The sequence below is a fragment of the Linepithema humile genome, chromosome 1, assembly GCF_040581485.1.
Source record: "Linepithema humile isolate Giens D197 chromosome 1, Lhum_UNIL_v1.0, whole genome shotgun sequence".
NCBI classification, from domain to species: Eukaryota; Metazoa; Arthropoda; class Insecta; order Hymenoptera; family Formicidae; genus Linepithema; species Linepithema humile.
This window is the reverse complement of record NC_090128.1, coordinates 34,092,112-34,119,513: the sequence shown is the minus strand read 5'-3', so window position 1 is coordinate 34,119,513 and position 27,402 is coordinate 34,092,112. Positions and strand designations below refer to the sequence as shown.

The window sequence follows — 27,402 nt, the reverse complement described above, 5'->3', positions numbered from 1 at the left end:
GATAGAGCGTTGTTCGAGAGAGAAATGCCATTAATAACTTCTTTATTACAATTGTTTATTTTAAGCCGTAATACAGGTAATTTGGTAGCGTAAGATTCTTATATATGTTGTAAACAAGTTTCTGTACAATTGAGAATCCCACAAATATATAACACAAAACTGCAATAAGGACTCCTCCGTTACGATTTCCCGCCGAAGGAGATAAACATGTATCTTCCTCTTCCTGCGATTGGTGTATATCTACGACCCTTTAACCGCAATTTACGGCGCGTCGGCATTGAGAATCTGCATACGAGAAAACTGGTCGCAGCGTGATAAGACCACGCGACTGCACCACTTTGATATCCCGCGGGTACTTAAAGTCCAACAATGTCCACATTCCTCGTATTCTGTTTTACACAATGAAGTTCTTTGAGACACAGTCCGTGCTGCTCGTTCTCGCCATTCTTGCCGACGTTTATTGCACCGATGATTCGGACGGCGTGTCTGTGGAGGTTGAAGAAAGTAAGTTTATATTATTCAAAACAACTCGCAAATTTATACTTAAATATTCGAATAAGAAATCACGATTATACGAAAATTGTGATTTTTTTTCCCTTTTAAAAAGAAAGAATCGTGATATGGAAAGCTTGATTTCTGAATGTAGATGATCAGGATTTTGACGAGTTTTTTCCCATGGAATGCGGGGAGCATGAAGAGTACAATGAGTGCACTGGGGATCCGGAGTGTCAAAAAACGTGCGAAAATATGGATCAGTGGGAAACAATGGCTTGCGCCAGGACAAGGATCTGCATTCGCGGTTGCATCTGCGAGGACGGTTACGTGCGAGATAATTACAACGGCGTTTGCATGGAGGAAAATAGCTGCCCTCGAGTGAAACATTAACTTTATTAACCAGAACGTAAAAAATTTTGAACAAGTCGCAACAAAGATCGGAAAGGGGATCGAGAAACTCGTAACGCGTGGGATTTGTTTTCGTTTTAGTGCAGAGTATTCTTTTTCAAACCGCTTCTCTTTTTATACAATTAATTGAATGATTTAACGCAAATGAATCTTGTGTCAACGTCTCGAAATAAAAACGATTACCGAAAGAATGCTGCGATATAAATTTAAATTGGATAAATTATGCATTCCTCAAACGTGTTTGCGAACATCGACGATGGTGCACCTGCGTATACATGCATTCCGTGCGATAAACGGCGGTCGCCATTTATTACTCGCTTACTCAGAACTGCAGGACTTGACGTAAAAAGAACATATAAGTACAAGTTATATCGCACCGAGCCATTTGAATTCCATTTCAAATCCTACCGAAGTCTGAAAGCGCTCGAAGACTTTTTCGTCCAATTTACATTTTCGCTGATCGACGGATATTGAATTCTCTAAGGACACTGCATCTTTTTCGTAAAATAATTTAAAGAACCAGTTGTTAAATTTAAAAAATTTAAACTGAATTTATCGATTTTATAAGACGCTAATTTACAATGTATTTCATCGAATGAAAATGTCTCGTCCGGTGCAGTCTCTCTCTCGCATCGAGAGGACGAAATTCCATCGCAATGCACACACGCGTTCCATCACAAAATCCCACGTTGCTCCTAACTCGCACGACTCCTCGAGATCCGGTGTCGGTGGCATCGCGCGCAACCACGCACACACCGACCCGCCGCCGAGCCTTCGTACCACGCGCGGTGCGACTCACACGCACGTGGGCGCGCGCGGTCGTTGCTGTTTAGTCCGCCCCGATCGGTGGTCTCCTCTCTTTCTTTCTTTCTTTCTTCCTCCCCGGACCCCGACTTCCTCCCCGATGCAGCCTCGGTCGGCCTCGGCCGTCCTTGCCCCTTCCGCTAGGCAGCACGTCCGTTAACGTCTACTAGCTGGCGCGAAAACATCAACTCGCTCCAACGGATTAGAAAGGCTTGTCGAGCGGGCTCTGTAGCGATGGGCCCGATCCAATTCTCAGTTGTCGCGTTGCTGTAAAACCAAATTGCACGTCGTTGAACATTTTCGACGATAATTTAAGAACGAAGAAGAAATCGCAACAAAAGAAGGCGAAGCTTGACGAGACGCGAGACGAAGAGGAATTTATGGCATGCTGCTACTTTCTTGAAATATGAACTCCACCGAAGACTGCGATTAGGGTCATTGCAGGGTTTCTGATTTATGACCTCATTTCAGGTAGATCAAGATGAGGCTAAAGTAGCATATTGAGATAAATATAGTTTCCGACTGTGTATTCACATTCTTGTATTCACACATACACATCTTCTGAAGATCATCAACAAGCATCTGAAAGGATACAATAAGGATACTTAAGAATACAATAAAGATTAGCATCCACTTTAAATTCCAAACATATCATTTCATTAACACTTCAAAATGTGAACTAATGACTTCAATGATTTTTTACCCTATTTTCATAGTAATTTTTTACGTGAGACGATTTTCAATTTTTATGATTAATTTTGACTGAAAACCTTAAGCGAAAGATTGGAACAATCCTGTAAATTTATTGCGACACGTTTGCGAGTACGCTTGGTATCTCCGTACTAAAGTTTCGCGGAAAGTATGCGGCCTCGAGTCGGGCGTGCTATTTGTCGCAGTCGAAAGAGGTGAGTGACGCATTTCGAGCGACGCAATCTCCACCTGAAATACGATGTAACCATCACATGAAGAAAGAACATGAGGTAACATTATCAATGCTTCAATCGTAGTTAAAGAAAAATCCCGGTTGATCCCATCGCTAGCGACTCATCCCGCCTCTCTCCTCGCCCCTCGCGGCCGTTCATGCGTAGGAGGGAAAGTTACCAGGAATTTCTTCTCCCCTGGCACCGTCGCCTCCTGCCCGACACCTCGACGGAAGCTGCAACCTCGCCAATCGGCGCCCGGTCACGAAAACGAACGGACAGGAAGGGGACAAAACAGGCGCGCGTTGGTTTTTGTACAGCCGTTAAACGCGCGGCCGGAAGAGTCGGCAGGAAACGTCCGTGTAGGTACTGCAAACAGGATTCTAGCCACGTTCGCGACACCATCAATTCTCCTCTCATGAGTTTTGGCCGGATTTGACAAGGAGGTGTCCTTTCAGCACCATCTCACCCTCCTCTGGGAAATGGAATTCCGAGGAGCGTTTCGGATACGCACAATGCAATAGATAGTTTATTGTTTATTCCACGTCGGATATCCTCATCGGCGTTCCTGTGGAATTATGATGACGATGATTATTACTGCGGAGAAGATTCGAGTTCCCATGGACTCGATTTCTACCTGTTTATTATTTCGTGTTTTTTCTCTTTCAGTATAAATCCAATTCTGCTGGAACTGCGTCACGCAAAGTTCCGCGTATCGCAGAATCATCGGCGAACACGCATCTGCATGCGTAAGGAAGCGAGAAGAACAAGAATACGACCGGAAAAAGAACGGCACGGCATTACCTGGCCGCAAGAAAGACTGCCGATGAATTATGGTCCAATTAAGATCTCTCGCGTCCGACATCCTCGCGTTCCTAACCTCCGTCTTTGACCGATAAACATTAACTGACTAATGTCTACATTTAAAACACTGACGGTGGTATCTTGTAACAAAACTTAGCACGCCCCAGTAACGTCGTCGGAAATATTACTTCCTTGTCGACGTACCGCGAGCTGGAGATAGTTTCCTTTCCGCACGCGTACCAAATACAGTTAAACGTCAGGTTAGATTAATTTTCTCTCCGTATATCGATGTTGACAGTTGATACTAATGCGTTCGGAAATCCGCAAAATAATAACCATTAGAAAACACGTTTTCCTATTGGATATTATAATCTCATATGCAATGTAAATTTGCCATGAAGTATAATAAGTTTAAAAGGTTGGTAATTCTCAAATATTTAAATTAATAGCTAAGTTCTCTGCATTATAAGAAATAATTTCGACGGGGCGAACGAAACGCAAAGGTATAAAAGATTAATCGTAAGATTAACAGATAAACAATAGTTTGTACAATATTAAATAAACTAATAAGTACAATTTTGAAACTTTTACTCAGCAATAAAGATGCACGAAAAATATACGCGGATTCCGAGTACGCAAACGTGCGTAACTTTAAGACAGTTCCGGTTCCGACTGTAACCTAAATATTTTCTCATTATTGTTTTAAGCAAATTTCGCAATTTGATATTCTAGAAAACGTGCGAATGGTGCGTGAACACGCGCGGGACGGTAGGTCTGCGAATGAATCACCTCCATCATCGTCACCGGATTCACAACGGTCGTTTCGTTGGCCATTTCTCTCGGAATCTTCCCGCCCATAAGAAGATGGAACGGAAATGCGCGACGAGAAAGATATAAAAAGCACACATGAGTAAGATCTCATGTTTTTTCAAACATTATGAAAGCGATATTGCAACATGTTGCGATTGACTAAAGATGCAATATGAGCAATAACCGTTGATATTTACATTATCCGTCGACATATATGCTGTATATGCTGCAAACTGTATTTTTATACTTTTTCCTTGTTCATTGCAGCACACAATCCATACAGATATGTACGGATTGCCAAAAGCGAGGATGTGCCTGAAATATTGTGGTGAATGTATTGTGTCCAAAGCGTGTGACGTTCAAAGAGCTCGGCCTATTGACCATCTGACAAGATGAACAGAGAAAATTCATCATCACCAAGCAACATCAAAATTCACGCATTTCGCATGCAGCTTCATTTATATGTATAGTGCGTATTGTGTATTTGAACTCTGTAGTTCATTTCTTTCTTTATTGGTACAGTCGACGCATACCGATGTGCGCTATCCACCGGAACGCATCCAAGGACGCATTCCTGCAACGAGGCAAAAAACGCGATATCAAGCATGCGTGATTCATCAATTAATTCTTCTCAGTTCTCGGCTCGTCCTAGCATTATCGCGTTTACGTCTAGATTGAATAGCTGCTGCATAAGCATATACGCATCATAACATCCTCGAGGAGACAACGGTTGTCCTTATCGAGATCCTCTGATTTATTTAAGCGTCGGAAGCTGCAGCGGACTTATTAGAGGATCTATAATACGCGCGAGCATAGCTGCAGTCACGGTATATACTTGTCCCCTCGCCTCCTCCTCCTCCTCTTCTCATTTCCTCCCGCACCGCGGACTGGTCCTTCGCCGCAATACCGATAAATTATGCATTCCATTATTCATGCTCGCTCGCCATAATCATGTACGGCGGTTGACAAGATCCTGTCATGCTCTACAGGCCTCCTGGCTCCGCGTTTGTTTGCTACTTCGAGGACCGTTTACGGCAGTGACTGTGAGCTATTCAATTTACTGGCTTGAATACGGCTGCGAGCTTTGAAGATAGAAGTTCGAAGGATACGGAAGAGAGAAGGAAAGGAGACGGATAGTGCCGGTCTCTCTAGTCGAGTCCACGCGCAAAATTCGAAAGGCCAAAGATGCCGGTAAGTAATAAATTATTTATAAGCTGTACTTAAGAGAGGCTATCAGCTTTCGTCTTATTGCACACGCGCGTGTTCGCATATTCAACGAACTGAAATGCTAGATTAATGATCTAAAATAGAATGGAAAATATTATGATGCCTGTGGCTTCAACTGTTAAATCGATATCGTAAATGACAGCTGTCTTTTTCTTATTTAATTTGTATAATTCATACAATTCCAACAAAGTTTGCTATCTAAAATGCAATAAATACGCTCTGAAACTTGCGTCGTATTTTAGAAATAGCCATATTTATCTGAACATTACATTATTACTAAAAAATGCGAAATAATCTGAAGAAATCATAAATCGAATATATTTCTTTTCTTTATTTTTCTATTTTTTCTTTCTTTCCTTTTTTTAGTACGTATATTTATATTTCCTTTTTCTTATAATATTAACAAGAGAAAATGATTACAATGTATCCACTGACAACGGCTTATCCTGTCACAAACAAGTTTTCTCTCGTTTAACCGAAGACGTATATATATATAAAACTAATGTTCGGTGTAGGGTATATATGTCTATCAGAAGAAACCAGGAACACGGGAACATTAATACACGGGCCCGTGTCGCCCAAAGGCTTAAATTCTAAGCTTGCAAACGCGCGCGCTCTCGGCGATCGGGAGTAGGAAGTAAACGGACGTGTATTCGAGCGCACCGCTCGGCAACATTCGTAAGCATTCGACCGTCTTCGTGTTTTGTTCGCCCCACGATCGTCGCGTTCCCTCAGTTGCTACGACTGTATCGCGAAGTGGGGACGTTGCGGTGTTACGTACGTTACGGCGGAAGGTTCAATTGTTGGTGAGCCGTCGCGACGGACGGTTTGGGTGCGCGATAAGTTCGAACAAGGGATTAAGAGCGCGTGCCTCGGCTGCGCGACAATCGGTGCCGTGCACCAACGAAGGGAGCAGCGCGTGCTGCAACGTTGTTTCTCCACCGAGCGTGAGAATCCGTTATAAAATTTGAAGGTGTCGCCGGGTCGCCAACTTCACGCGGGAAGCACACGCCGTAGCTTCCCCTCGAATCAACACTGTCGATAGATTTTTGAATCTTGAAATGTGTCTTGCGGCCGTCCAGCGTTCATCACGCACAACGACAGTGACGCGATATTCCGTGCTCCGTGGCGTTGACGGAAACGCAGAGGTGCGTCCGCGTCTATCGTGATCGCGATCGAAAATCGATCTGTGAGTGAAAGAGCGGAGAAAAAAAAAAGCGAAGGATAGAAAGATACACTCGTGACGCTCTCAAGTGTGTGCGGCGATTTCTGGGATTTCTACGCCGCTTGAAAGTTTGTGCAACGTTCAACCGTTTTCTGGAGTTTCGACATTTTTTTTTGTGACAGAACCCCTCCTGGCAGCAGCGGCCATGACCGCGGACAGCCTGTTCGAGACCACCAGCATCCCGGGGCACCTCGCTCCCACGCCCGAGAGACTGGAGAGACTTCTCTCGAAGCAGACCCTGGAGGAGCTCTACGAGGTCGAGGAACAGCCTTTCGCACGGTAAGCCACAACTCCAAGATTCGAAACGCGCGTCTTCGTCTCTCTTTCTCTCTCTTCCTCCCCGCTATGTTCGCCACTCTCTTCTTCTCCGGTTGTCTTTGTCTTCGTTGTAACCTAATGAGGCTAGGCCGCTTTCGACCTGCTGCGACTCCGATGACCTCTCGAGGTCGATCTTAACCTCTTCCGTGCTGCTCGATGTTTATCAATATTTACGTTTGAGTCGATCACGATAATAAACCCTAATAGAATAGGATTTTCTCTATTGCCAAATTTCATACAATTATATTGTATGAATGGTGCTGTATCATTAAACTTCACATAATAATTTTAAGGCGCAATATTTGGTTTCTTAGAACAAACATTAAAGATGTTAATCAAAGACTTCGACAATAGCATGGAATATTGTGACAAATTTGACACTAGATATTGACATTAATTTCAATTAAATTATTTTGAGAATACGATATTTGAAGAATTTTAGAAAAATTAAAAATAATTATAATAAATAACTAAATAAATAAATCTTGTTGATAACAAATATATTTATTTTTCGGAATTCTACAAGAGTTTAACAGAATTTGTAAAAGTTTCTAAGACAATATTTGATTAATCGTTTTTGATTTTCCAACGTACTTTGCGTACAATAAAATAAATTATAATTATTATCGATGAAATATCGAGAAAAGGATTTACATCGGAATTATGTAGAAAGTCGATATTTGTGTGTAGATGGAGATGCAACGTGTAAAAAGAAAAATATACTTTATTTCTTACGTGATACCTTATACTTTAAAGTTTTTGATATCGCGAGATTATCAATTAGAAATTTATGCAAAGTAGATCAGTAAAGATAAGACGTGGAAAATATGTAACATGTGCAGTTTTTGATTACACTTTTGACAATTTTATTTTTCTATTTTGTGAAAAGCTTTGCTAAAGTAAAAAGTAAAGCCTTGCCGGAAAAGAAATTCTAGAAAAATTAGATTCTTTTTTAAACGAATTATCCGATTGTACACGAGCGAGAGACGCTAGATTTAATACTATTGTGCGAGAGCGTGAATGCGATCTGTCATTGAAGGTGATAGATGCGTGCGAGGTAACGCGAGATGCGGGTAATTAGTATCTCGTGACACGCGCGTGTCTCAATGCGATTACTCGCGGATTTAATGGAAGTGCGCGAACTGAAAAGATTTTGAAATATATCACGTACATATATAGCATAATAAAAATGTATGCCGATAAAGCGGAGTGCGTCTTGAAGTTCGAGTTACCTATCTATTTAATTATCGGTATCATATAAGATATCACTAATGAGTTATTTACGCGTAATTTTTTAAATCTCACAGTGCCGTGAAGAGCATCTAATAATATATAAGCAATTATCAGCTTTCTACTAATTGATATGATTGATTGCGAAGAAAACTGTAACTTAAATATGTTAAATATTAAGGATTGAATATTTCAAGTATTAAATTAAACTGGTTTGTAGAATTTTTGCTTCAAGAAGGATGAGCTTTGGAACGTCGCTATATTTCGTGTCAGAATCACATCTAGATTTCCATCATGTATAAAATTCCTGCATAATTGCATCACATCGCGCACATTATATACAAAATAAAAAAGATGCTTGTTTTTCTCTCGCTTTATTAATTTTCTGCAAATCCTTCGCGTATCGAGCTTTCTTGCGTAATCGTCCGTTAAATCACGCGCGTCGACGGAAACGCGCTCGTTATGGAACCATTTCACACGTGTGTACGGTTTTTTAGCGATACACCGCAGAATACTAACGCAATCTTTTCTTGTAATAGATCGTTACACGCTATAAGAATGTAACAACTTCTAATGGGAAATACATTTCGTGCTATTGGAATACTCGCTCGCCGTTATTTCAGTACCATACGTTGTGCTGCACTTCCTTCCTTCAATGTCGATAAGAATTACTCGGCTTTGTGCAAACGTAACAGGATATATGAAGCTTTTAAACGCTTAAACGCGCGCGAAAGAGTATACGCAAGTTTTAATGGCATATCAATGATAGAGAAGGCGGGGAGAGGATGGATGAATGTAAACTAATAAGAGAGAGAGACGGAGTCGTGATGTATGTTGCTTTAATGCGATTGCGTAAGTTTTTAATGAACTTTTGGACCCTTCTTCGGTATTTAATGCGAGTTTTAATGAACTCTTGGACTCTGCTTCCGGGATCGAATAAAAAATCTCTCGGCAAATTATTTCGTTCCAGGCGACATTAACGATAGCATGAGTATCTTTCAAACTTGTTATCATGCATATCGTAATTTATACGTTTTATGGCGCGGTCATTTCGTTTCGCTGTTTGGGCACAGGCCACCCTTGTCTCGGCCCTGAAGCCCTCATCGTGAAAGAAAGTGCTCCTACTGCGAGATCGAGGTCGGGACTTCGTCCCGATACGCTCTTTTACAACCTCGCTTGGATACTTACTGCTCTTTTTTTCTCTCGAAAACGTCCAGCTGCTGCGAAAAGAAAAAAAAGAAAACAGGTCGAGTGAAAGAGACCGAGCGAAGGGTCTCTTCCGAAATTATACAAGGCCGTTCAGGAACCCTTCCTATACTGATTTTAAAATCGCGCGATGTATCCCTGCATGACTGTTGCGAACGAAGGAAGGAGTTCCGGAGAAATTCTGGAGGCGCGTCGAATGGTATCCGCATGTGGTTAGTTTCGCCGTATTCGCCGTAAATCTTCGTAATGCCTTCAGTAATATGCTATTGCGCGATATGTGATGTTAGCCAATTGACAGCGCAATATTTAAAGAGGACATCGCCAATGTCAATTGCGGAAAGAATGTAGTACTGCGTATGCAAAGAAAAACAAGGTTAACATCGCGACGGAAAACAGGTAGCTCATCTGCATATAGAAATCCTTACGTTGTTTTATATTTGGTCACTTGGGTGTGTAACGGACGATCGTTGGCCGTGTTGGGTCACGGATGGTGGCCTCCGTGCGAGATTGCGAGCGGAAAAATCGAATCGAGCGTAACGACACGAAAGCGAGGGGAAAATCCGAGGTTCAAGATTAATCGCGATAGCGCTAATTAACGATTAACCGGCCGCGTAACATAAATCTCTTGTGCGCCGCGCGCTAAAGCGCTGGAAATCCAACTACCGTAAATTCTCGATGAACTTTAACGCGTCACGTAGATATAATATCCGATAATTGCCGAGTCGGGGCTAGTTGCTAAACATTTTATCCGCAGTTTATGTACGACAGTAAATAAATTTCTGCGAATTAGAGACGACTTCCAGTTGTCTCGTCGCTCCAATATATCTCTTTTCAAAGTTAAACACTTTTCATTCACCCCTTATTTTCTTTTATATATTTTTAGAGCGGCACTTCCGCTTTAATTCAGTTTGTGAGTTTAGCCTCGCAATAGAATTGCGCTTAAATTCTCTGCGCGTCCTGGAATTTTTCACAAGCGATGCGATGAACGTGTTGCGACTTCCTCCGTCTCGCAGTATATTATAACGCTGCAATAACGACCGGACGCACCCGAGACCTTCCTGAATGGCGTTAAGCACCGTCAAGATTTATGCAAACCGTCAATCACCGCGCGTCGTGACAGCGACGCGTCCCGAGGAAAGAAAAGTATCAGATAATCGCCGTCGCGCGTTCCACCAAACATCTGCCGCGTTCTAGAATTTCTCACGAGATTCGCCCGGCATGATGCGGCGGCCGCGCGCGAGCATAAATAATTTCATAATGCGAACGATTATCTCGACGTCCGTGTGCTCAAATGGGACTCGCCCCCGTAATTTGTATGCGAAAGTACTAGATGTGGATTTTCCTAGAAATCTTAGCTCCCCGATGTGCCTTTATACGCAGCAGTTTCTACGAATACGCTAGCTTATGAACTATCTTTTCATGAAAAGCGGAACAGAGAGAGAGAGAGAGAGAGAGAGAGAGAGAGAGGGAGAGAGAGAAGAAGAAGAGCGATAATTATATTTATACAATAACGAAAGAAAATCTTAATCTTCAAGTAGCATAATAACTTTTGAATGCAAACGCAATTATGTGGAAAATATTTAAACGATTAATCCTGTTTTTTTATTTCTTATTTTAACATTTGTTTATTTCGCTGTAAAGAATACAAAATTCATAGAAGATAATTATTAAAAATTGCACTATCCGAGGTTCAAAGTATCGCGTAATGCGTAATATGCGCGCAAAATTTTTGCATACAGGCAGATAAAGTTGTGCAACTCGCGACACGTATAACGCATCATGCTTGCACTTATAATTGCACTGACGCAGCGACACGTTCCCAATCTGCAAGACGTATCATATCTTCGCGACATTAAATAAATAGAGTCTTCTCGGTATCAATTTTTCATTGAGTCCGCTTTCTTACTCTTCAAGCCGCTTCCTCGGTCGTTCGCGCGCAAGTACGTGCGATTAAGCACAAACAAGTCGCGCCGATGTTTATTTCACCGGGCGTTTGCGACATCGCCGTGCTGAGGTCCGATGTATAAATTCGTTGTGCGTGAAATGCGTCACACTTTGTCCTGACAAAAAAAATTCTGCATTGCGCAAACTGTCCGATCGTGAAAATAGTTGACGAGTTCTCCCGTCGCGATTCAATTTCTACGAGAGCCTCCGTCTTTTTTCTTTTTTTTCCTCCGTTCGTTAACCGACTACGCGAGGCTTGTTCATAACTTCTCGTACAGTAAACGGGCGATAAGCGGAGCGGCTCCGGCGTCGCTTAACAGCGCGCTCGGTCAGTCTGCTCTTCAGCCGCATGCACGAATCGTCAAGTCGACGCCATAAACGTCGAGCGTGGAGGGACCGCGGTATAAATATTACGGCTATATCGGCCTAGGGTGAACGTTAGTCGCGCGGGCGAGTGTAAATAAACCCATGGCGAGACAGCGCGCCATGCCGTTCCCACCAATTAAGCGATTCCGGCCGCGTAATCGATACTTACGGCCGCGCGCGAAACGCGCCGGGCGGCGTTTTATAATCGGACGGCGTGTGTGGACTCTTCTGCCGATTCGCGAAATTGACTCCAGCGTTAAATGCTATTTTATCGTTGCGTTTATTGTCGCTGCGCGGTGGTTACACGTCATTCCGATTTATTCCGGAAGGAAAATAATCTACACCGCGGAGATCGGCCGAAAATAAAGAAATTCTTGTAGAATGTCCGTTTTTTCTCACACACGTTTTGCAAATACGAAAAGGATCTTTTATTATGCGCATTAAAAGGCTCAAAGTTTAAGAGGTTCTTGTCGATGCGCGTTTTAATCTTCGAGGCTGCGTCCTTGCATGATTTATTCATCGAACACTTTCTAGAGTTCTTCTATTTACACACACACACGTATATCTGGGATAATACAATTGTGTGTATGTGTGTACAGTCATCTTCTAAAGATGATTGCGCACGATGGAAAAACGGTACTCGAGAATCATCGACGCATTTCAATCAGCGAAAATGTTTATCGCATCTGCTCCGCGGAATATTGAATCATACCGTGCGCACCTTCAGTAAAAGTTGTTTGAATATTTCCGAACGCAAGATACACAAGAGACGTTTTGACGAATTTCAAATAAATTGAAGTGCACAGTTGTAACATCTTTATGTGCATCTTTATGTTGCATTCTACAAAAAGATTTTGAGATAAGATTCTATTTACAATTTATGTGCTACACGGAAAACATTCGATATATCGGAATATACACACAATACACAAAATATATAAGACAAATCAATTTGACTTCTGAGAAATTCATATATCAATGATATTTATTTGAAGCAATGTGTGTATGCGTGCATTTTATTTCTCACAAAATTCGAAATAAATTTCTATCACGAGCTCTATCGCGATTATAAATCGTCTGAGACAGTCTTAAATCTCTTTCTACAGAAATGAAGGAAAAATTATTTTATTAGCGATATAGCGTGCCAGCTTTACGCTCCATAATTTATACATCCATATCTCAATACTCTCTTTTCTCCGCATCTCGCGTTCATATTCACGGCAGATGTTGGAGTCCCGCGTGCAACCAGCCGACGGAAGATGCGAAGCCCCGCCTCCCGTGCACGCTTTTCCTCGCGGAGTTTCCGGCGAAAACGGAAGACGGAAGGCGGCTCAACGGCCTTCGCGCGTATGCGTCCGGAACGACGATAACGAAATGCTTTATGCGGCCGGCGCCCGTCCCCGCGGCGGAAAATAAATACACGTGCCGGGGGGGGGGGGGGCTCGCCGCGTGCCAGCTCATAAAGCGAATTGTGTTTCGAGATGTCGCGGTATATAGGCTCTCTTGCGGCCGGGGTCTATCTTCGGGGCGGGGATCGTCCTTTTGTACGGTCGCGCCCGATCGCCAGAGGTGGAAGTGGTCCGACGTATCTACCTATAAGGGGTATAAATATCAAGTGGCAAGTGCATAGCGTACGGTCTCCGCATATCCCGCCCGGCCACGGGCTATTTTCAACCCACGCCGAACTCGCCTTTCTTAGGACTCTCCTTCTCGCTCCGTCTTTCTCACGGCCCTCCCGCTCGTCTCGTTTCCCGCTCCCCCCCCCCTTCCCTTGCACCCCGCGCGTATTCCTCGTATATATTCCAAACGCCCAACGCTGATACCATAAAGAGCCGACTCCTTTGACAGCGTCGTGCGTTTAAATTCCCGCGGCGCGAGAGCGCACAGCGCGCTTCGTAATTCACCGATATCGCAATACCGCGCGAGAAATAGCCCTTGAAAGCGCGCGACCGCCGCGCCCGATATCTCCTCCCCCGAGAGAACGGACGCGTCGCGTCGCGTCGGGTCGCGCGATTATTGCCCTCTTCACGTCGATGGGAAATCCACACGTGCGTTCGCTTTGACCTCTGTGAAGTTGGCACCCCATTTTTCAAAAAATCAATTTTTTTTTAGAGTTCTGAATGCACCCCAAAGAGTTCTAGAGTTCTCTATAAAATTTATAAATAGTTCCGGCAAATTAGATAAAAAAATCCATTATTGAAAGTATGGGGTGCTAACTTCACAAAACGTTATTACAAAATTGACGATAACAGCTTAATCGTCGGAAATAATTAAAAATATCATTAGAATTATTTGTAGAACTCTTGAGGTGCTACCCAGAACTCCAACGAAAAAATTAAAATTCAAAAAAAATTTTATTCTTATTGGAACTTAGAATATTTTCTTAATCGGTGATACGAAAAATAGCGAGAACTTTTTATATATTGGTCTGAGCGCTTCGAACCTTAATAATTATCGTTAGAACTCTTGAGGTGCTACCCGGAACTCCAATAAAATAATCAAAATTCCAAAAAAAATTTTCACTCTTCGGGACTTAAAAAATTTTCGATCGATGATACAAAAAATTGCGAGAACTTTTTATATATTGGTCTGAGCGCTTCGAACCTTAATAATTATCGTTAGAACTCTTGAGGTGCTACCCGGAACTCCAATAAAGTAATCAAAATTCCAAAAAAGTTCTCGCAATTTTTTGTATCACCGATTGAAAATTTTCTAGGTCAGGAAGAGCGAGAAATTTTTTTGGAATTTTGATTATTTTATTGGAGTTCCGGGTAGCACCTCAAGAGTTCTAACGATAATTATTAAGATTCGAAGCGCTCAGACCAATATATAAAAAGTTCTCGCAATTTTTTGTATCACCGATTAAAAATTTTCTAGGTCAGGAAGAGCGAGAAATTTTTTTGGAATTTTGATTATTTTATTGGAGTGCCGGGTAGCACCTCAAGAGTTCTAACGATAATTATTAAGGTTCGAAGCGCTCAGACCAATATATAAAAAGTTCTCGCTATTTTTCGTATCACCGATTAAGAAAATATTCTAAGTTCCAATAAGAATAAAATTTTTTTTGAATTTTAATTTTTTCATTGGAATTCTGGGTAGCACCTCAAGAGTTCTACAAATAATTCTAATGATATTTTTAATTATTTCCGACGATTAAGCTGTTATCGTCAATTTTGTAATAACGTTTTGTGAAGTTAGCACCCCATACTTTCAATAATGGATTTTTTTATCTAATTTGCCGGAACTATTTATAAATTTTATAGAGAACTCTAGAACTCTTTGGGGTGCATTCAGAACTCTAAAAAAAAATTGATTTTTTGAAAAATGGGGTGCCAACTTCACAGAGGTTTCGCTTTGAGGCCAGGGACGCAGTGCAGCGGGATCGCTTCTCCCTTTCCGCAACGATAGAAAAGTGACAGATGAAAATTGTATCGCCGTTTGATCTCGATTCGCGACGACATTGTATCTTGATCGCATGCGAGAGGCGGTCCTATTTAGCACAGATGCGGAGCGCGCTCGAGCATCTGCTGAGATATCGCCCGGGGTTTAACCGAGTTCAATGAACAAATCGCGCGTGCACCACATGACTTTCCCGTTGGCCGCTCCGATCGCGGAGAGCATCGTCGCCGTCGCGGTGACGAAGTCGCGGGAGAAAGAGAGAGCGAGAGAGAGAGAGAGAGAGAGAGAGAGAGGGGGGGAAGGAGAGCGAAGGAGAGTGGAAAAATCTGATCCGCGAGATCGAGCGTTCCGAACGAGTTAACGCGACAGAAACGGGCATGCCATCTGGAAAGTACCTGGTAACGGCACTCGCAATTAGCGCGACAAGCAGCAGACCGCTGCGCTCGCTCGCTCGGACCTTGCACGATGTCGCGCGATCCGGTCGCCGAAGACGACCTTCCGTCGAGAGGGGAAAACGAGATCACGGGGCGCGGTGTGTTGGTCTCATCGATTCGACATACCCGAACCCGACACGTCACGGTTGCTCCGCGTCGTCACCGAGAGGGTGACCGAAAACGAGCGCCATATGCGGACGATCAGTGTCTACACGGCGCGTTGGTGTGCCCCAAAAGAAATTATGTCGCGTCCGAAATTATCCGGGAGTACCGTTGTGTTTGCTCAATTGTTAGCGCGACCGTGCAGCTGCCGCGCGGAAACTTCAAAGCGGGGAATGCGTCGCTCCCGGAGCCGGGATGACGGGGAAGAATTTAATTACATCGTTAGCGACATATTGAATTATTTGCATATTCAGATACGACGATTAAGATAGTAAGTTGATTACGTCTGATAATTTTGTTTATCTTAATTAAACCGGACTCGGGGAGGAATCTGATCTTGATCTGTGCTGTCGCATTTTATTGGACGCTATTTCGCGCTCTTACTACATATGGAACAATGAACTCTCGCGCGCGCGCGCGCGCATTAAAAACTCGAGAAATTTTCCCTCGAGAAACTTTCTCGGGATCGATTTCGAGAAACGCGAGACATGGGAATAATATCCGCAGATCGATGCCGAACAATTTCGTTCTCGGCGGCGGCCTGTCGCTAAACGACACTGCACAACTTTTCTTTATTCTCGAGACGGCTCAGGGTAGGAAACATCCCGTGAGACCCAACCGTCTCTCTGTCTCTCTCGATAAACGACAGCTGTCCCCCCCCCCTCCCCCCCTCCCCCGGTCTCCTCGTCCTCGTGCAAGCCAGACCTCGCGCTCAGTTAGGCTTTTGAGGATGCTTCCTGCGACTGCAGCCGCATTTATTCACTTAGCATGACAAAGCTTTTTCCATCTTTTTTTCCTTTTTCCCTCTCGCTCTTCTTTTCTTGCAAGACAAACGAAGGACGACGCTTCACGAATTTCTATGGATTTGGGCGCGCGCGTTGGCGGATGGACCTTCTGTCCATATTATTTTGGTTACTTTCAGCCACGGCTGAGTAAGCACGCGCTGCTTATTTTGGATATCCTGGATCGACGCGTTCGATTTAAATATTGGCGTGTATCTTCGTCAATAAGCGTGACCTATTTGCTTTTCTTTCCTTCGGCGCAGCGTTTACGTTGACAAACCGAATGTGTTATTGTCGATTCTCTCGCTCGCCTGACGCGGTATTCGAGTTAAATCTCTATGTTTCTTCCTCGAAAGAGAGTGCTCTCAACTGGAAGAGTCTGGAATTCCGACTTGAACGCGAAGCCGGTTCGCCACTTGACAATCGCCGACTATTTGCGAGTGCGCGGATATCTTTCCTCCGCGTCTCTCGCCGCAAACGCGGCGCAATCCAGCAGCAGCAGCAGTTATCGATCCGCGGGCAATGATCACAACGGCGGCGGCCTTGAGAGGGAAAGACGACGGCTGTTCGTTGTCGCGATCGCACGCGCGCCGTATTTTCTCGCCCGTGAAGATCGAGACTTACCGGCTGCCCTTTTTCCTTGCCGGTTTCCCTTCCCCCTTCTATCATTCTGTCTTTCCCCCTCGAGACTCCGCGAGAGATCGCGACGTTTCGATCGGGCGGACCGATAAATATAATTAAGGCGACGGGACGCCTCGATACGGAACGCTTTATCAACGGCAGTATCTGCATCGGTGATAATCGCCGTCATCGTGTGGAAGGGTGGTTAATAAGACGTCGTGCTCGCGATAGTCACGACTTGTGTCGTTCAGCGAGGGTTGAGTGACACAGGGGATGAGGTCTTCGAGTGAAGGTCGCGAAGAGTTGATTGGAAAAAATCGTCGCAATCGGGACGGAAACACGGATTTGTCGCATCGTGGCGATGTAAAATCAGTGGAATCTCAATCAAGCGAGAAACGTCCCGCTCGAATGATCTACGCCGTGAGATTAATCGCGACACAAGAAGGAAAACAGATTTACAGAGGACGAGATGACGCTATAAAATAAAATAATTGGCAGCATAGGTTTTTTAAATAAAACATTTATTTGTCGCGTTTGAATCGGCGATTGACGCTCTTCTAGATTATATAAATATTAAGTTATAACTGTTTAAATTAGAAGATCTAAGCTTCTGCGAGAAAATTTTATTTCAAAATTTTTGCAAAATGAAATTAAATCATCTGGATTTCTATTAGTAAAAAAATTTTTAAACAGAAGCTTGGATATTTTAATTTAACGCATGAGTGAAATAATTGATGGTTTCGTCGATTTTTCTCTCATTTCTTTAAACGTCGGTATTTATATTAAAAACCAGAAAGAGACAGAGAGAGAGAGAGAAAGAAAAATGCAAGTATGCAGTTGTCGAAGTATTACGACACACACAACGGCCGTAAAGAACTGCAGGCGGAGAGAAGGGCAGCGGTCGCCGGATCGCTGGCGATATTGCAGTGATCTATGAGTCACGATCCCTTACGGCGGGACACCTTTGGCCCAGATCACCCGCTCCGCGCTCTATTGTGTCGTCACGACTATCTAAGAAGGGTATTTCGTAGGTATTTTCTGCCCGCCCCGTCGCCGTCGTCGCATGGGAAAGTGTCGATTCGACCTCCGGTTCTCGCGAGGCGCAAACACAACTTTCGAATTCGCCCGGATCCTCTCGGGTTACGTCGCCGAACGTGCTCTCGCTGCACGTTGCAGTGTCGTGCCGCGATCGTCACGTTTCAGCGTGAACGAATTAACGGCACGTCAATCTTGTCACGCCGCGCATATACCGAGATACTTTTACTTAAATTATCCGCTTCTTAACGATGTTATATTTTATTTTTACACAAGTTTTTATGCGTCGCGAGTTAATCCACGAGTTTAACCGGCGTCGCGCGTTGAAGCTTATTTTGTCAGATCTCCAAACGGCGTTCGCAAATATAAATAACTCCACCTCTTCCCCCTCGTTTCCGCGCGCGATGCTTCTGCCCCGTCGTCGCGCGCAGGACACCGGTGGACACTCTCCCGCGGTCCTTTTTCCTTGCCGCGAGAGAGGAGACTTCATTCATACGTGTAATGTCTGGCGATGCGCGAAATGCGCGTTCCTCCGCCGCTCTTTTCTTCGCTCTTCTTGTTTCTGTGTCCCCCTCCGTATCTCTCCCCCCGGTCTTTATCTCGATCGCGGCGAATCACGCGCGGCTACTCCGCCGCTGTTCTTTGTTACCTTCGTTTTATCGGGAGTGCGTAGTAACGAGATACCGTCTCGAACAATGTAACCAGGGAAAGAGGGAGGAAACCTTCGAAGGAGCAGGCGATGACGGGTATCTTTGTACGTTACGGGGATTTGTCGACCCCCGTGACGATTCAATTCGTTTCATTAGAGCCGCCTAGTCAAGCCCGCCTAATCCCCTCGCTTTTAGACCAGTCTTTTAGACGCATTTAGATCAGCTTTTAAACTTCTAAGCCGTCTCTCCATTATGCTCTTCTATTTGGAAAAGAAACGTTTTTCTTTCCTTTCGTCCGATAACGCGTTGCGCACTGTGTGCGCGTTGGCGTACATAAAACAGAAAGTTACTCCGCAATGTGTAAATATTTATTAAATTGTCCTCAGAGCGCATGTTGAATTGGTAAATTATTGTCCGCTAAAAGTCCCCCACGGCCATTCGTAACCGGGCGACCGCAAACGCGGTGCTTCAAGTGTTAATGAATTTTATATTTGCGATTAATCCTACGACTCGAAACGAGTTTTTACGCCGAAGAGAAGAGCAGGGTGGGTGAAAAAGTGGCGCGCGTGGGCGCCAAACAGTTGCGCGGCGCGAAGCGTTAATCTGATTTTCGAGGATACACAAGCCGCGCGTCTCGCGCGAGGAGACGCGACGATGATCCACGAGCGGGGCCGAGTGAAAAATGCGTCTCGGGCTCGCGGGCGACACGCACTTTGGAGCGCACGGAGACAAAGGTGTTTTTACACGCTTTACGTTTCAGCGTGTTTCACACCCACGCCGTGTCGCGCGATCGGAAGGCACTCATCCTCCCTCGGGAATTCCGACCCCCAGACGACGCACTCGTTAATTAAATCTTGGAATGAAGGGGGGGGGGGAGCTCTGAAAAAAAAAGTTAATCATAGCAGCCGCGCACAAAGGAGAAGATTATTGTATTCGCAATTTTATTTATTAGCCCTCTGCGCGGACTCCATTAGCGTATTAATGGCATTCATAATGAACTCCGTCTGCAGCGCGAGGGGTTAAAGTCACCTTCGCTATCGCAACGCAACGGAAATGACTCGGAAGCAGGGGGCTTTATTACAAAAAGGGCGCAAAGCTGCCACGTAATTCACAGGGGAGAGAGGCAGACTGGAAGCGTGTGTTTGTCCAAACATGTATTACACAGCGCGTTACGAGCGGAGATGCGCAGCCGAACGAGATCGCTTTCTTTCTTCCGCGCGAGATCCTCCGGCGCAACTAGACGGCTTATTTTTCCCTCTTTCGCGATCCGTCGCGGCCGAACGGTTCGTTTCTTCCTTTGTTTTCCGCCGGTGGAAAAAAAGAATCGCGCGCGAGAGCGTAGCGCAACTCCTCGCCGCTTCTTGTCGCTTCGTCGTCGCTCGCTAGCTCGCTTCCCGCGCTCGAGTTGGCCGACCTTCACCCGACTACCGTCGCCATTATGCTCGTTACACACCAGTCGCGGTTGTAATTTACGGTTAACCGAACGGAAACCGAAGGGGAGCGACCGCGTTGTAACGAGGTCGGTGCGCATAGGGTCTCTTAACGAAGAAACTCGCCGCCGCCGCCGCCTCTTTCTCTCTTCATCCTCGTCTGACGCTGCCTCGTCGCGTTTTGTCGCGCGTTTACTCCACGCCGATCCCTCGCGATGCCAATTTCCCGGAATCATTGTACATCTCGAACGCGCGTGTAATTTTTCAGCCGGGATCCATTACGAATTTTTGCGCGGAGAAGCAGCACGGCGGACGGATCAATAAATTGGCCCTGAAAATCATCTCGTTTACCTATTTTTTTCCGCATTACGTCCCGACGCTATAACCCAGGATTCTTGCGGCCGCGCGGCGTAGAAAGTCTCGCAAATAACGGACTTCGGCGGTGTCTTTTTGCGCGACCGACTGGTTCTTGGAGATGCCAGGCCGATCACGTATCGCGAGCAGTCGATATATCCAGAAATCGTTTGAAAGTAGTCACCCGACGTCTCTGACTGTCGCTCGTTCGTTTATGTCCCACTTCGCACCGCTGTCGGCCGCGCTACAGTTCCGCGTCTCCATTGTGGCGGTTGCCCATTGGAAAGGGAACAACCTTGCCCGCATTTTCCGCCGGTTGCAACACGCTCGCCCTTATATTACACGGTTGGTTCGTGGAAAAATTAAATGTGTTAGTATATCTCTCGATCGCAACAAAGTCCTGGCGTTTTAAAATACTTGTAACTTTCTTATCCGTAAAACAATTCTCAAATTTGGAGATATAGCTACATAATCAAGTTTTGCGATATATTTTAATGTAATTTTTATACAAAGTGGACTGAACATAAATTGGATTTACTAATGAAAAAAAATTAGAAGGACATTTAATGGAGTATTTTAATCTCTTGTGAGCAATTTTAATTTGTCTGAAAAATATCGAATATTGAAAGTTAAGTGGCTTTGACCATAAAAATTGAAAACTGCACCATTATTAAACTGATCATTATTGACTACAAAGAAAAACTCGTTTTCGTCTCTACGTGTGCACCGTCACTCTCGGATCGCCTGAACGCTCGTTCGCACGCGAGTAATCGATCAGCCGCAAGACCCGGCCGCGAAATTCGCCGCACGGCGGAACGGCGCGGATTTTTCATTTTCGCTCGCGTCTCCTTCCTCGATTACACCGGGCGCAATTACGCGCGCGATTACCGGCCCGTATAATCAGCCTACGCGTTTCGCGGAGCCACTCCATCCTGTTGTACAAGAGGGATTGCGGCGTGTACGACTACGTTGGACACGGAGGGATTGCGCGAGTCGAGAATGGGACAAGTTTTACCGGCTGGCATACCGTCGTCGTTGTCGTCGTCGGGGGCCTCTCTTCGCGCGCCGCGCTCGTGCATTAAACCCTTTTTATTCTGCCGTGTACGTACGCACGCGGTGCTTATGCGAAAGAGCAACGTATTAGCGGGGCCGTTATTGTTTCTCGTGCCGGCGCGCGCGCTGTCGGACTCTCTCTCTCTCTCTCTCTCTCTCTCTTTCTCTCTCTTTTTCTCTCTCGGGATCCCGAGAGCCGTAATCCGTTCGCCTGTAGGTAGATATTTATTGCTACCTGCTGCTCTTTTCCCTTACAGCCTATTATTCTCGCATTTGCAAGACACTGCTGCGTCGATTCCCGAGATAATATTCGAGGCTTTAGTACCGGCAGCCTCTACGTTGGGACACGCTGTTTCCACGTTGGGACACGTGGTACACAATCGATTGCGAATGGGTGTTTACACGCAGTGTAATAATGCGCCCGCCGTTGTTTTTCATTGCGGTGAATTATGATCACGTCGCGGTATTATTGTTATGATACCAATTAAAGATATTTGCATTATTATTTGTTGCCTTAATTGGCTTGGTGGTATTAATATCTTGAGCCGAAACAATGGAACGACAAAGAACTCTCACCACGTGACTTATCGCCGAAGATAAAAGATTAATGTCTCAAAGCGAACACAAAGGATTACTCATTATGCGTTTTACATCGTTATCGATAAAATAATAATGTACTTTGTTGCGTTGAAAATACTCGCAACTCTCTAATTTCAAGCGTCGTCGTCTTCCTCCTCTAATAATTTTATTTACAATATCAGATGCGAAGTGCAGAGTGCAAAAGGAGAAGCCGCCGCGATGCCGCTTCGTGGAACGCAGATCCGAGCAGTCGCTCTCGTCGCCGGCCGGCCGGCGCGGTAAAAATGAGGTTACGCTCCGACGAGCGCGTGCTGCGATCCGGTCCGAACGATCTCCGGTAAACCGCGCGCAGCGGCGGCGATCGCCTCGCCGGATCGCTGTTCTGCAAATAAAAAGGTCGCGGGCGCGCTCACCCACGCCTCGCAGGAATCCCAAGGGCGACTCGCGGGAGCCCCGCGGGGCAGTTGCCGGGCGACGATCGATATAGTTCATCCGATATATATCGTCTTACCGTGTCTCTCCTCACTCCCTCTTTCTCCGTCCCAGATTCGATTGACGCGCGCATCATGCCGCGTTAGTAAACAGCCGGGGCCCCAGCTGCGCCGGCCTGCTGCCCCCTTACATCGACGACATAATGCGGGTCAATCGACCGAGAACGCGTCTCGCGCGCTTCGAGAGAGACGCGTTCTCGGTCGTCTTTCGGAGAAAGAGAACCTCGGTGCCGCCGCCCCCCTTCTCGAATCCCCTCTTTTCAACGCCGCACGCGTGTGTGAAAATATTTCCCGCGGTGCATTCGGGACAAATTGAGTGTCACTAAATCCCGCCGTTGTGGGCCACGGACGGAGATAATTGAATTGCACAACGCGTTTCCGCTCTTATTATTTTTTCTTCCGCACCGTTATCGTATCGCGTTACGTAAAAGAGTAACGGACGAGTGTTACGCGAATCGACCGAATTTATCGTGCATTGCGATCGCGTGGAAAAATTACGACAGCGCGCTGGATGCGAGTGCTTCCTGTGGAATCTTGCATTCCATAACGAATCTTAGTTGCGACACTGCGAGATAAAATATCAATTTTACAGGACTTTCACTTGCGCCTTTATCGTCCATTTCGGGCGAAAAATATTCGACTCGCATTCTGTTTACATTTTTCTTCGAAAGTATTCATGCCGATTGCGATTAAGTGCAATTGGTATGTAATTTTTCGGGAGCCGACAACTATATTGCATTTATTATATTGTGTCGGGTCAACTTACGACGTCGGTGCCTTTGCATTTCGTTTCTGCACGCGCCGCGAAAGGAAAGTGCACGCGAGGCTATATTTGGCCGACATTGCGACGATTTTCGCAATGCACGCGCGCTCGCCCCGAGATTTCGTGCGTGCCTACGCTTCTCGTTTGCGCCGGGTGTATATCGCACACATAGAACGTTCGATATATTTTCCAGCGCCCCGATCATTGAATACCTGCCGTGCGTTTGCATTTTGCAATCCCTAATCGCGCGTTACAATCGGCCGCAGCGAGAGCATTACGGCGAGTAACGCGGGTCGCTCGGATAAATTCACACTCGCGATTGCGGTTTGACGCAATTCCGCTGGATAAATAACGTTGCACATATCGTGCTAGAGCATTTGTGGTGTTGCACTTATATGTAACGCTCAATTCCGTTTTATCATTGATTTCAATTTAATTCTAGATACTAATCTGTCCGAAAAAAATGTGTAGCGAATTTTAAACCTTAACTTTTCACCTTTCTCAACGAATGGCATTTACAAGGTTTAATCTTTTTTGATAGAAAATTAATAAAAAACGACAGTTCTCAAATGTTAATGGAATTAAAATTGTTTGTTATTAAATTGTCGCCATTAAGCCTGTTAAATTGCAGAAAAATTCGGCGGATATATCAGTGGCCTTCGCAAAGATGGAGTCCGCATTTTTAATTACGATCTTTCCGAGAAGCACTTTAAAACAGGATCCATTCGTTCCGCGGTCGGGCTTAGCAACAACATCACGGACGGCTGGACGGCCATCGTCAGCTGAAACCTGAGAATTCGTTCCCTTCCGACACGCACATTCCTCGCAGCGAGTGAGCGAACGAGCGAGCGCGAGAAGCGACAGCTGACGAGCTCGGTCGTGTGCGTGCGCGCGCGTCTCGCACGCAATCACCGTCACGGCCGGCATACGCATTCGTTCTAATCACGCGCCGTTCACCGTAAATGCGAGCGATTTTTAATAACCGCGCACGATTCGAGGAAGTCGCGGCGCGACGCAGCGAAACGCGAGAAGCATTGTATGTCGCTTTGTATGGCATTTAAGGTGAGCACGCGCTTCTCGTGCCTCGCGAGTTAGATTAATCTCGCTTTCTTCTGGCAATATAACACGCGATACGCGACAAACGAGGGGAAGTTGTGAAATATTCTCCATTAAATATGAATTTCTACAAATTCCCGCCACTTTCGACAAAAGCGATTAATAATGACTGACGCGGAGCTCGAACGCCTCGGGGTGCCTCACAGTTGTGTGCGAACGAAGAAGAATACATTACATCGTGGGTCGAAAGGGTGCAGTTACCGCGCCGTCATCGATATCTCTCACTATGCGGCGTACAAACGAAGAGGGTGATAAATCGAGCGGCATTACCGGCGGCCACACCTGTGCACACTCCGCGAGCGCTAGGTGGACACGTAAAAGTGTCTCGGACGGCGTGCAGCTCGTTACTTTTGCAAAACGATATTTTACACAAGACGGAGACGCGAGGCACGATCGCGACAGCGCGCGCGGGAAAAGTTCTTAACGTTGTGAAAACACGACGGGAGGAGAAAGAGAGAAATCGGTCCGCCGCCGGTCGCTAACCACCCACTCACGGCCGATCGGCTGTGTTTATCTCTACCAAGTTCGACATTCCACCATCGTGGAATGCCGTGGGCTCGCGTTAGTATTTTATGTTTTGTTTTATGTCCCGAACGCGCCGCGCGATTCGATGCCAGCGAGCGCGAGGCGCGAGTACCGCAAGGTGTAACTGCGATCTCGTCGTCCCGCGACGACTCGATAAATGTCGAGTGCCGTCGGTAGTTGAAGCAGAACGGACATATATGGATGGAGATATTAATAGAATGCACGGCATTTTACTACCGTGGACCGCAGTTTATTCAATATTATAAAAAGTATATAAATCTCTTCTCGGGAAACTGAACATATATGTCTATTTTAACAAGTTGTGAGAGCAAAAAGTCAACTGTTTTCGCGAACGATAATCTTGTATATTATATTATATATTTGTGGTTTAACACAAAAACAACACCAACGTCACTTTTAATCAAAGTAAGATGGCCTACATAATAAACTTTGGCAGATGTAAATTTTTTTTTAAAAGAATTAGAAACTTTTCCAGAAAATTAAAATTGTGATAGTTTAATTTTAGTTTTGCTTTTATAAAACAAATTTATAAAGATTGTCGTAAATGAATGTAGTGTAATATTACCGTAAGAGATTTTAATGCTTTTCTGTTTGCATCCGTCTCCCTATCGTCTCTCTTGATTATTGCGTCTCGCAACAAAGAATAATGCCGCTAACTTCGCCGCACTTAGCCCAACCGCATTGGCGCAAGGAGGGTTTCGCTAGGAATCGGCCTTTAAGTGGCGTTTACTTTAATCGCGCTATTGCGGGGGTTTAAACGTGCGCTGGTGCAACGATGGCGAATCGATTGCAACAAATTTCTGCGGTTGTGTCCGTCGTCGTGGTCGATTTCGAAATCAATTTCGCCGATCTGCGGCAAGCGAGCAAAACCCATCGCTCTGACGCATTCATGCGGTTTTAGGAGGCGACATCTCCTACTGGGAGGGTGAACGTTGCAGCTGCAGCAGCTGCAACTTGAAATCATGGCGTTGGAATGATACGACGATTTCTAAATCAGTTTGCAACATCAACCGGTCGGAAACTGGTAACCCTTCATCGCACGACTCACGAGCTCGATGCTATTAAATTGGCAGAAAACAAGAAAACTAATGAAATCGTCCGCTCGTTAACATTTTGCGATGACATTTGTTTCGAGAATTTCTGATTTACATGTGTCAAAACTCGTCGAGGCATCATTCCCGGCTGCGTACACTTTTACGCCTCGTCGTTCCTGTTTCGTCTCGCGGAGATCGACCAATCGGACGGTTTCCTGTTCCGACGAGTCGCCAAGAGGATTTGCATATGCTTAAGAGAACGATGTTACGACCGCTCAGCCGGGATGAAGTGATCCATCGATTTAGATCGTCGTAAACGCGCGAAGGCGGTTAAGCGCGAATACTTGATATCGTCGACGCGCCATTCGCCGCTTCTTACGATTCGCCTAACGATGTCGATGGTCACGATATTTGCTCGATTACGTTTTATTCATCATATCATTATGATAATCCGCTTTTGCTGACGAAATGTATTATCAGCCTCGCTGATCGGACTTGGAGAAAAATCGGACTTAGAGGCACCTGTTGCTCTTATGCACTCGCGATTCGTCTTCCGCAAGTGATTTCACTGTAACATTTTAATTACATATCGTGCATCGCGCCGGTTAGCAGGATAACATCGATCATTCGACGATGACGCGCCAGTAATTGAATAAATCGAGAGTTGCGGAACTCGCGCCAGCTCGCGAAGGTGATCGGAGAGGTGACTCGGGTGCATTGGGTTAAATATATATTTTCAGCCACCGTGGGACGTCTTGGTTAAGTGCATCTCTCCGAACGGCTATCTCGCGCGCGCCGGCCGGTGCGTTACACCGGTTTTCCTGATATCGTAGGCGCACGCTCGCTCGCTTAGCGCGGGGATATTTTCACGTGGGACGATCAGGTCGACGATGACCTGAATGCAGTGAAATCACGAGCCGTGTGGGACGCTCGTCGCTCGCGCGGTCCCTCTCGTCCGCAACGATACTCCACGCACTCGGATAATTACGAGTGCCGCGAGTAATTATCAGCTCCCGCTCGCCGCTTCGCGGCGCACTTGGTCGTTGGTTTTCCGCGATTTTTTTCAGCGAGAGCCTAGCGCGTCTAATTTTATCCGTCTCACTTTCCCCCTCGCGCAAAACGCCGCGTGATGATGCCAGCTCGCTATTACCGGCAGTCCACGCCATCATACTAACGAAACCATTTTCCTTTTGTTA

General features: G+C 45.4%; 1 protein-coding gene and 1 long non-coding RNA gene across 7 annotated transcripts in view; one reads left to right on the top strand and one right to left on the bottom strand.

Annotated features, from left to right (window-relative positions):
- Nucleotides 1–38: 38 nt before the first annotated feature.
- LOC105672730 (uncharacterized) lies at nt 39–3,994 on the bottom strand. Of its 5 annotated transcripts, none has more exons than XR_010887981.1 (3): nt 3,265–3,776; nt 2,411–3,195; nt 39–2,289 (listed from the first exon to the last, which is right to left on the bottom strand). It is a non-coding gene; the product is annotated as an uncharacterized lncRNA (long non-coding RNA). The 5 variants fall into 5 exon arrangements; XR_001100868.2 differs by having other exon boundaries at nt 2,478–3,195; nt 3,265–3,775; XR_010887982.1 differs by having other exon boundaries at nt 39–2,646; nt 2,809–3,195; nt 3,265–3,770.
- Nucleotides 3,995–4,178: 184 nt separating this feature from the next.
- Nucleotides 4,179–27,402, top strand: part of LOC105672731 (serine/threonine-protein kinase 17B-like) — a 100,103-nt gene continuing 76,879 nt past the window's right edge. The window contains exons 1-4 of one of the 2 annotated variants that reach the window (XM_012367863.2): nt 4,179–4,341; nt 4,509–4,710; nt 5,231–5,432; nt 6,816–6,972. In XM_012367863.2, the coding sequence (XP_012223286.1) occupies nt 6,839–6,972 (134 nt within the window). In that variant the 5' untranslated portion in view covers nt 4,179–4,341; nt 4,509–4,710; nt 5,231–5,432; nt 6,816–6,838. Of the gene's footprint in view, nt 4,342–4,508; nt 4,711–5,219; nt 5,433–6,815; nt 6,973–27,402 lie in introns of those variants that run through there. The other variant, XM_067347600.1, reaches the window with a different exon arrangement.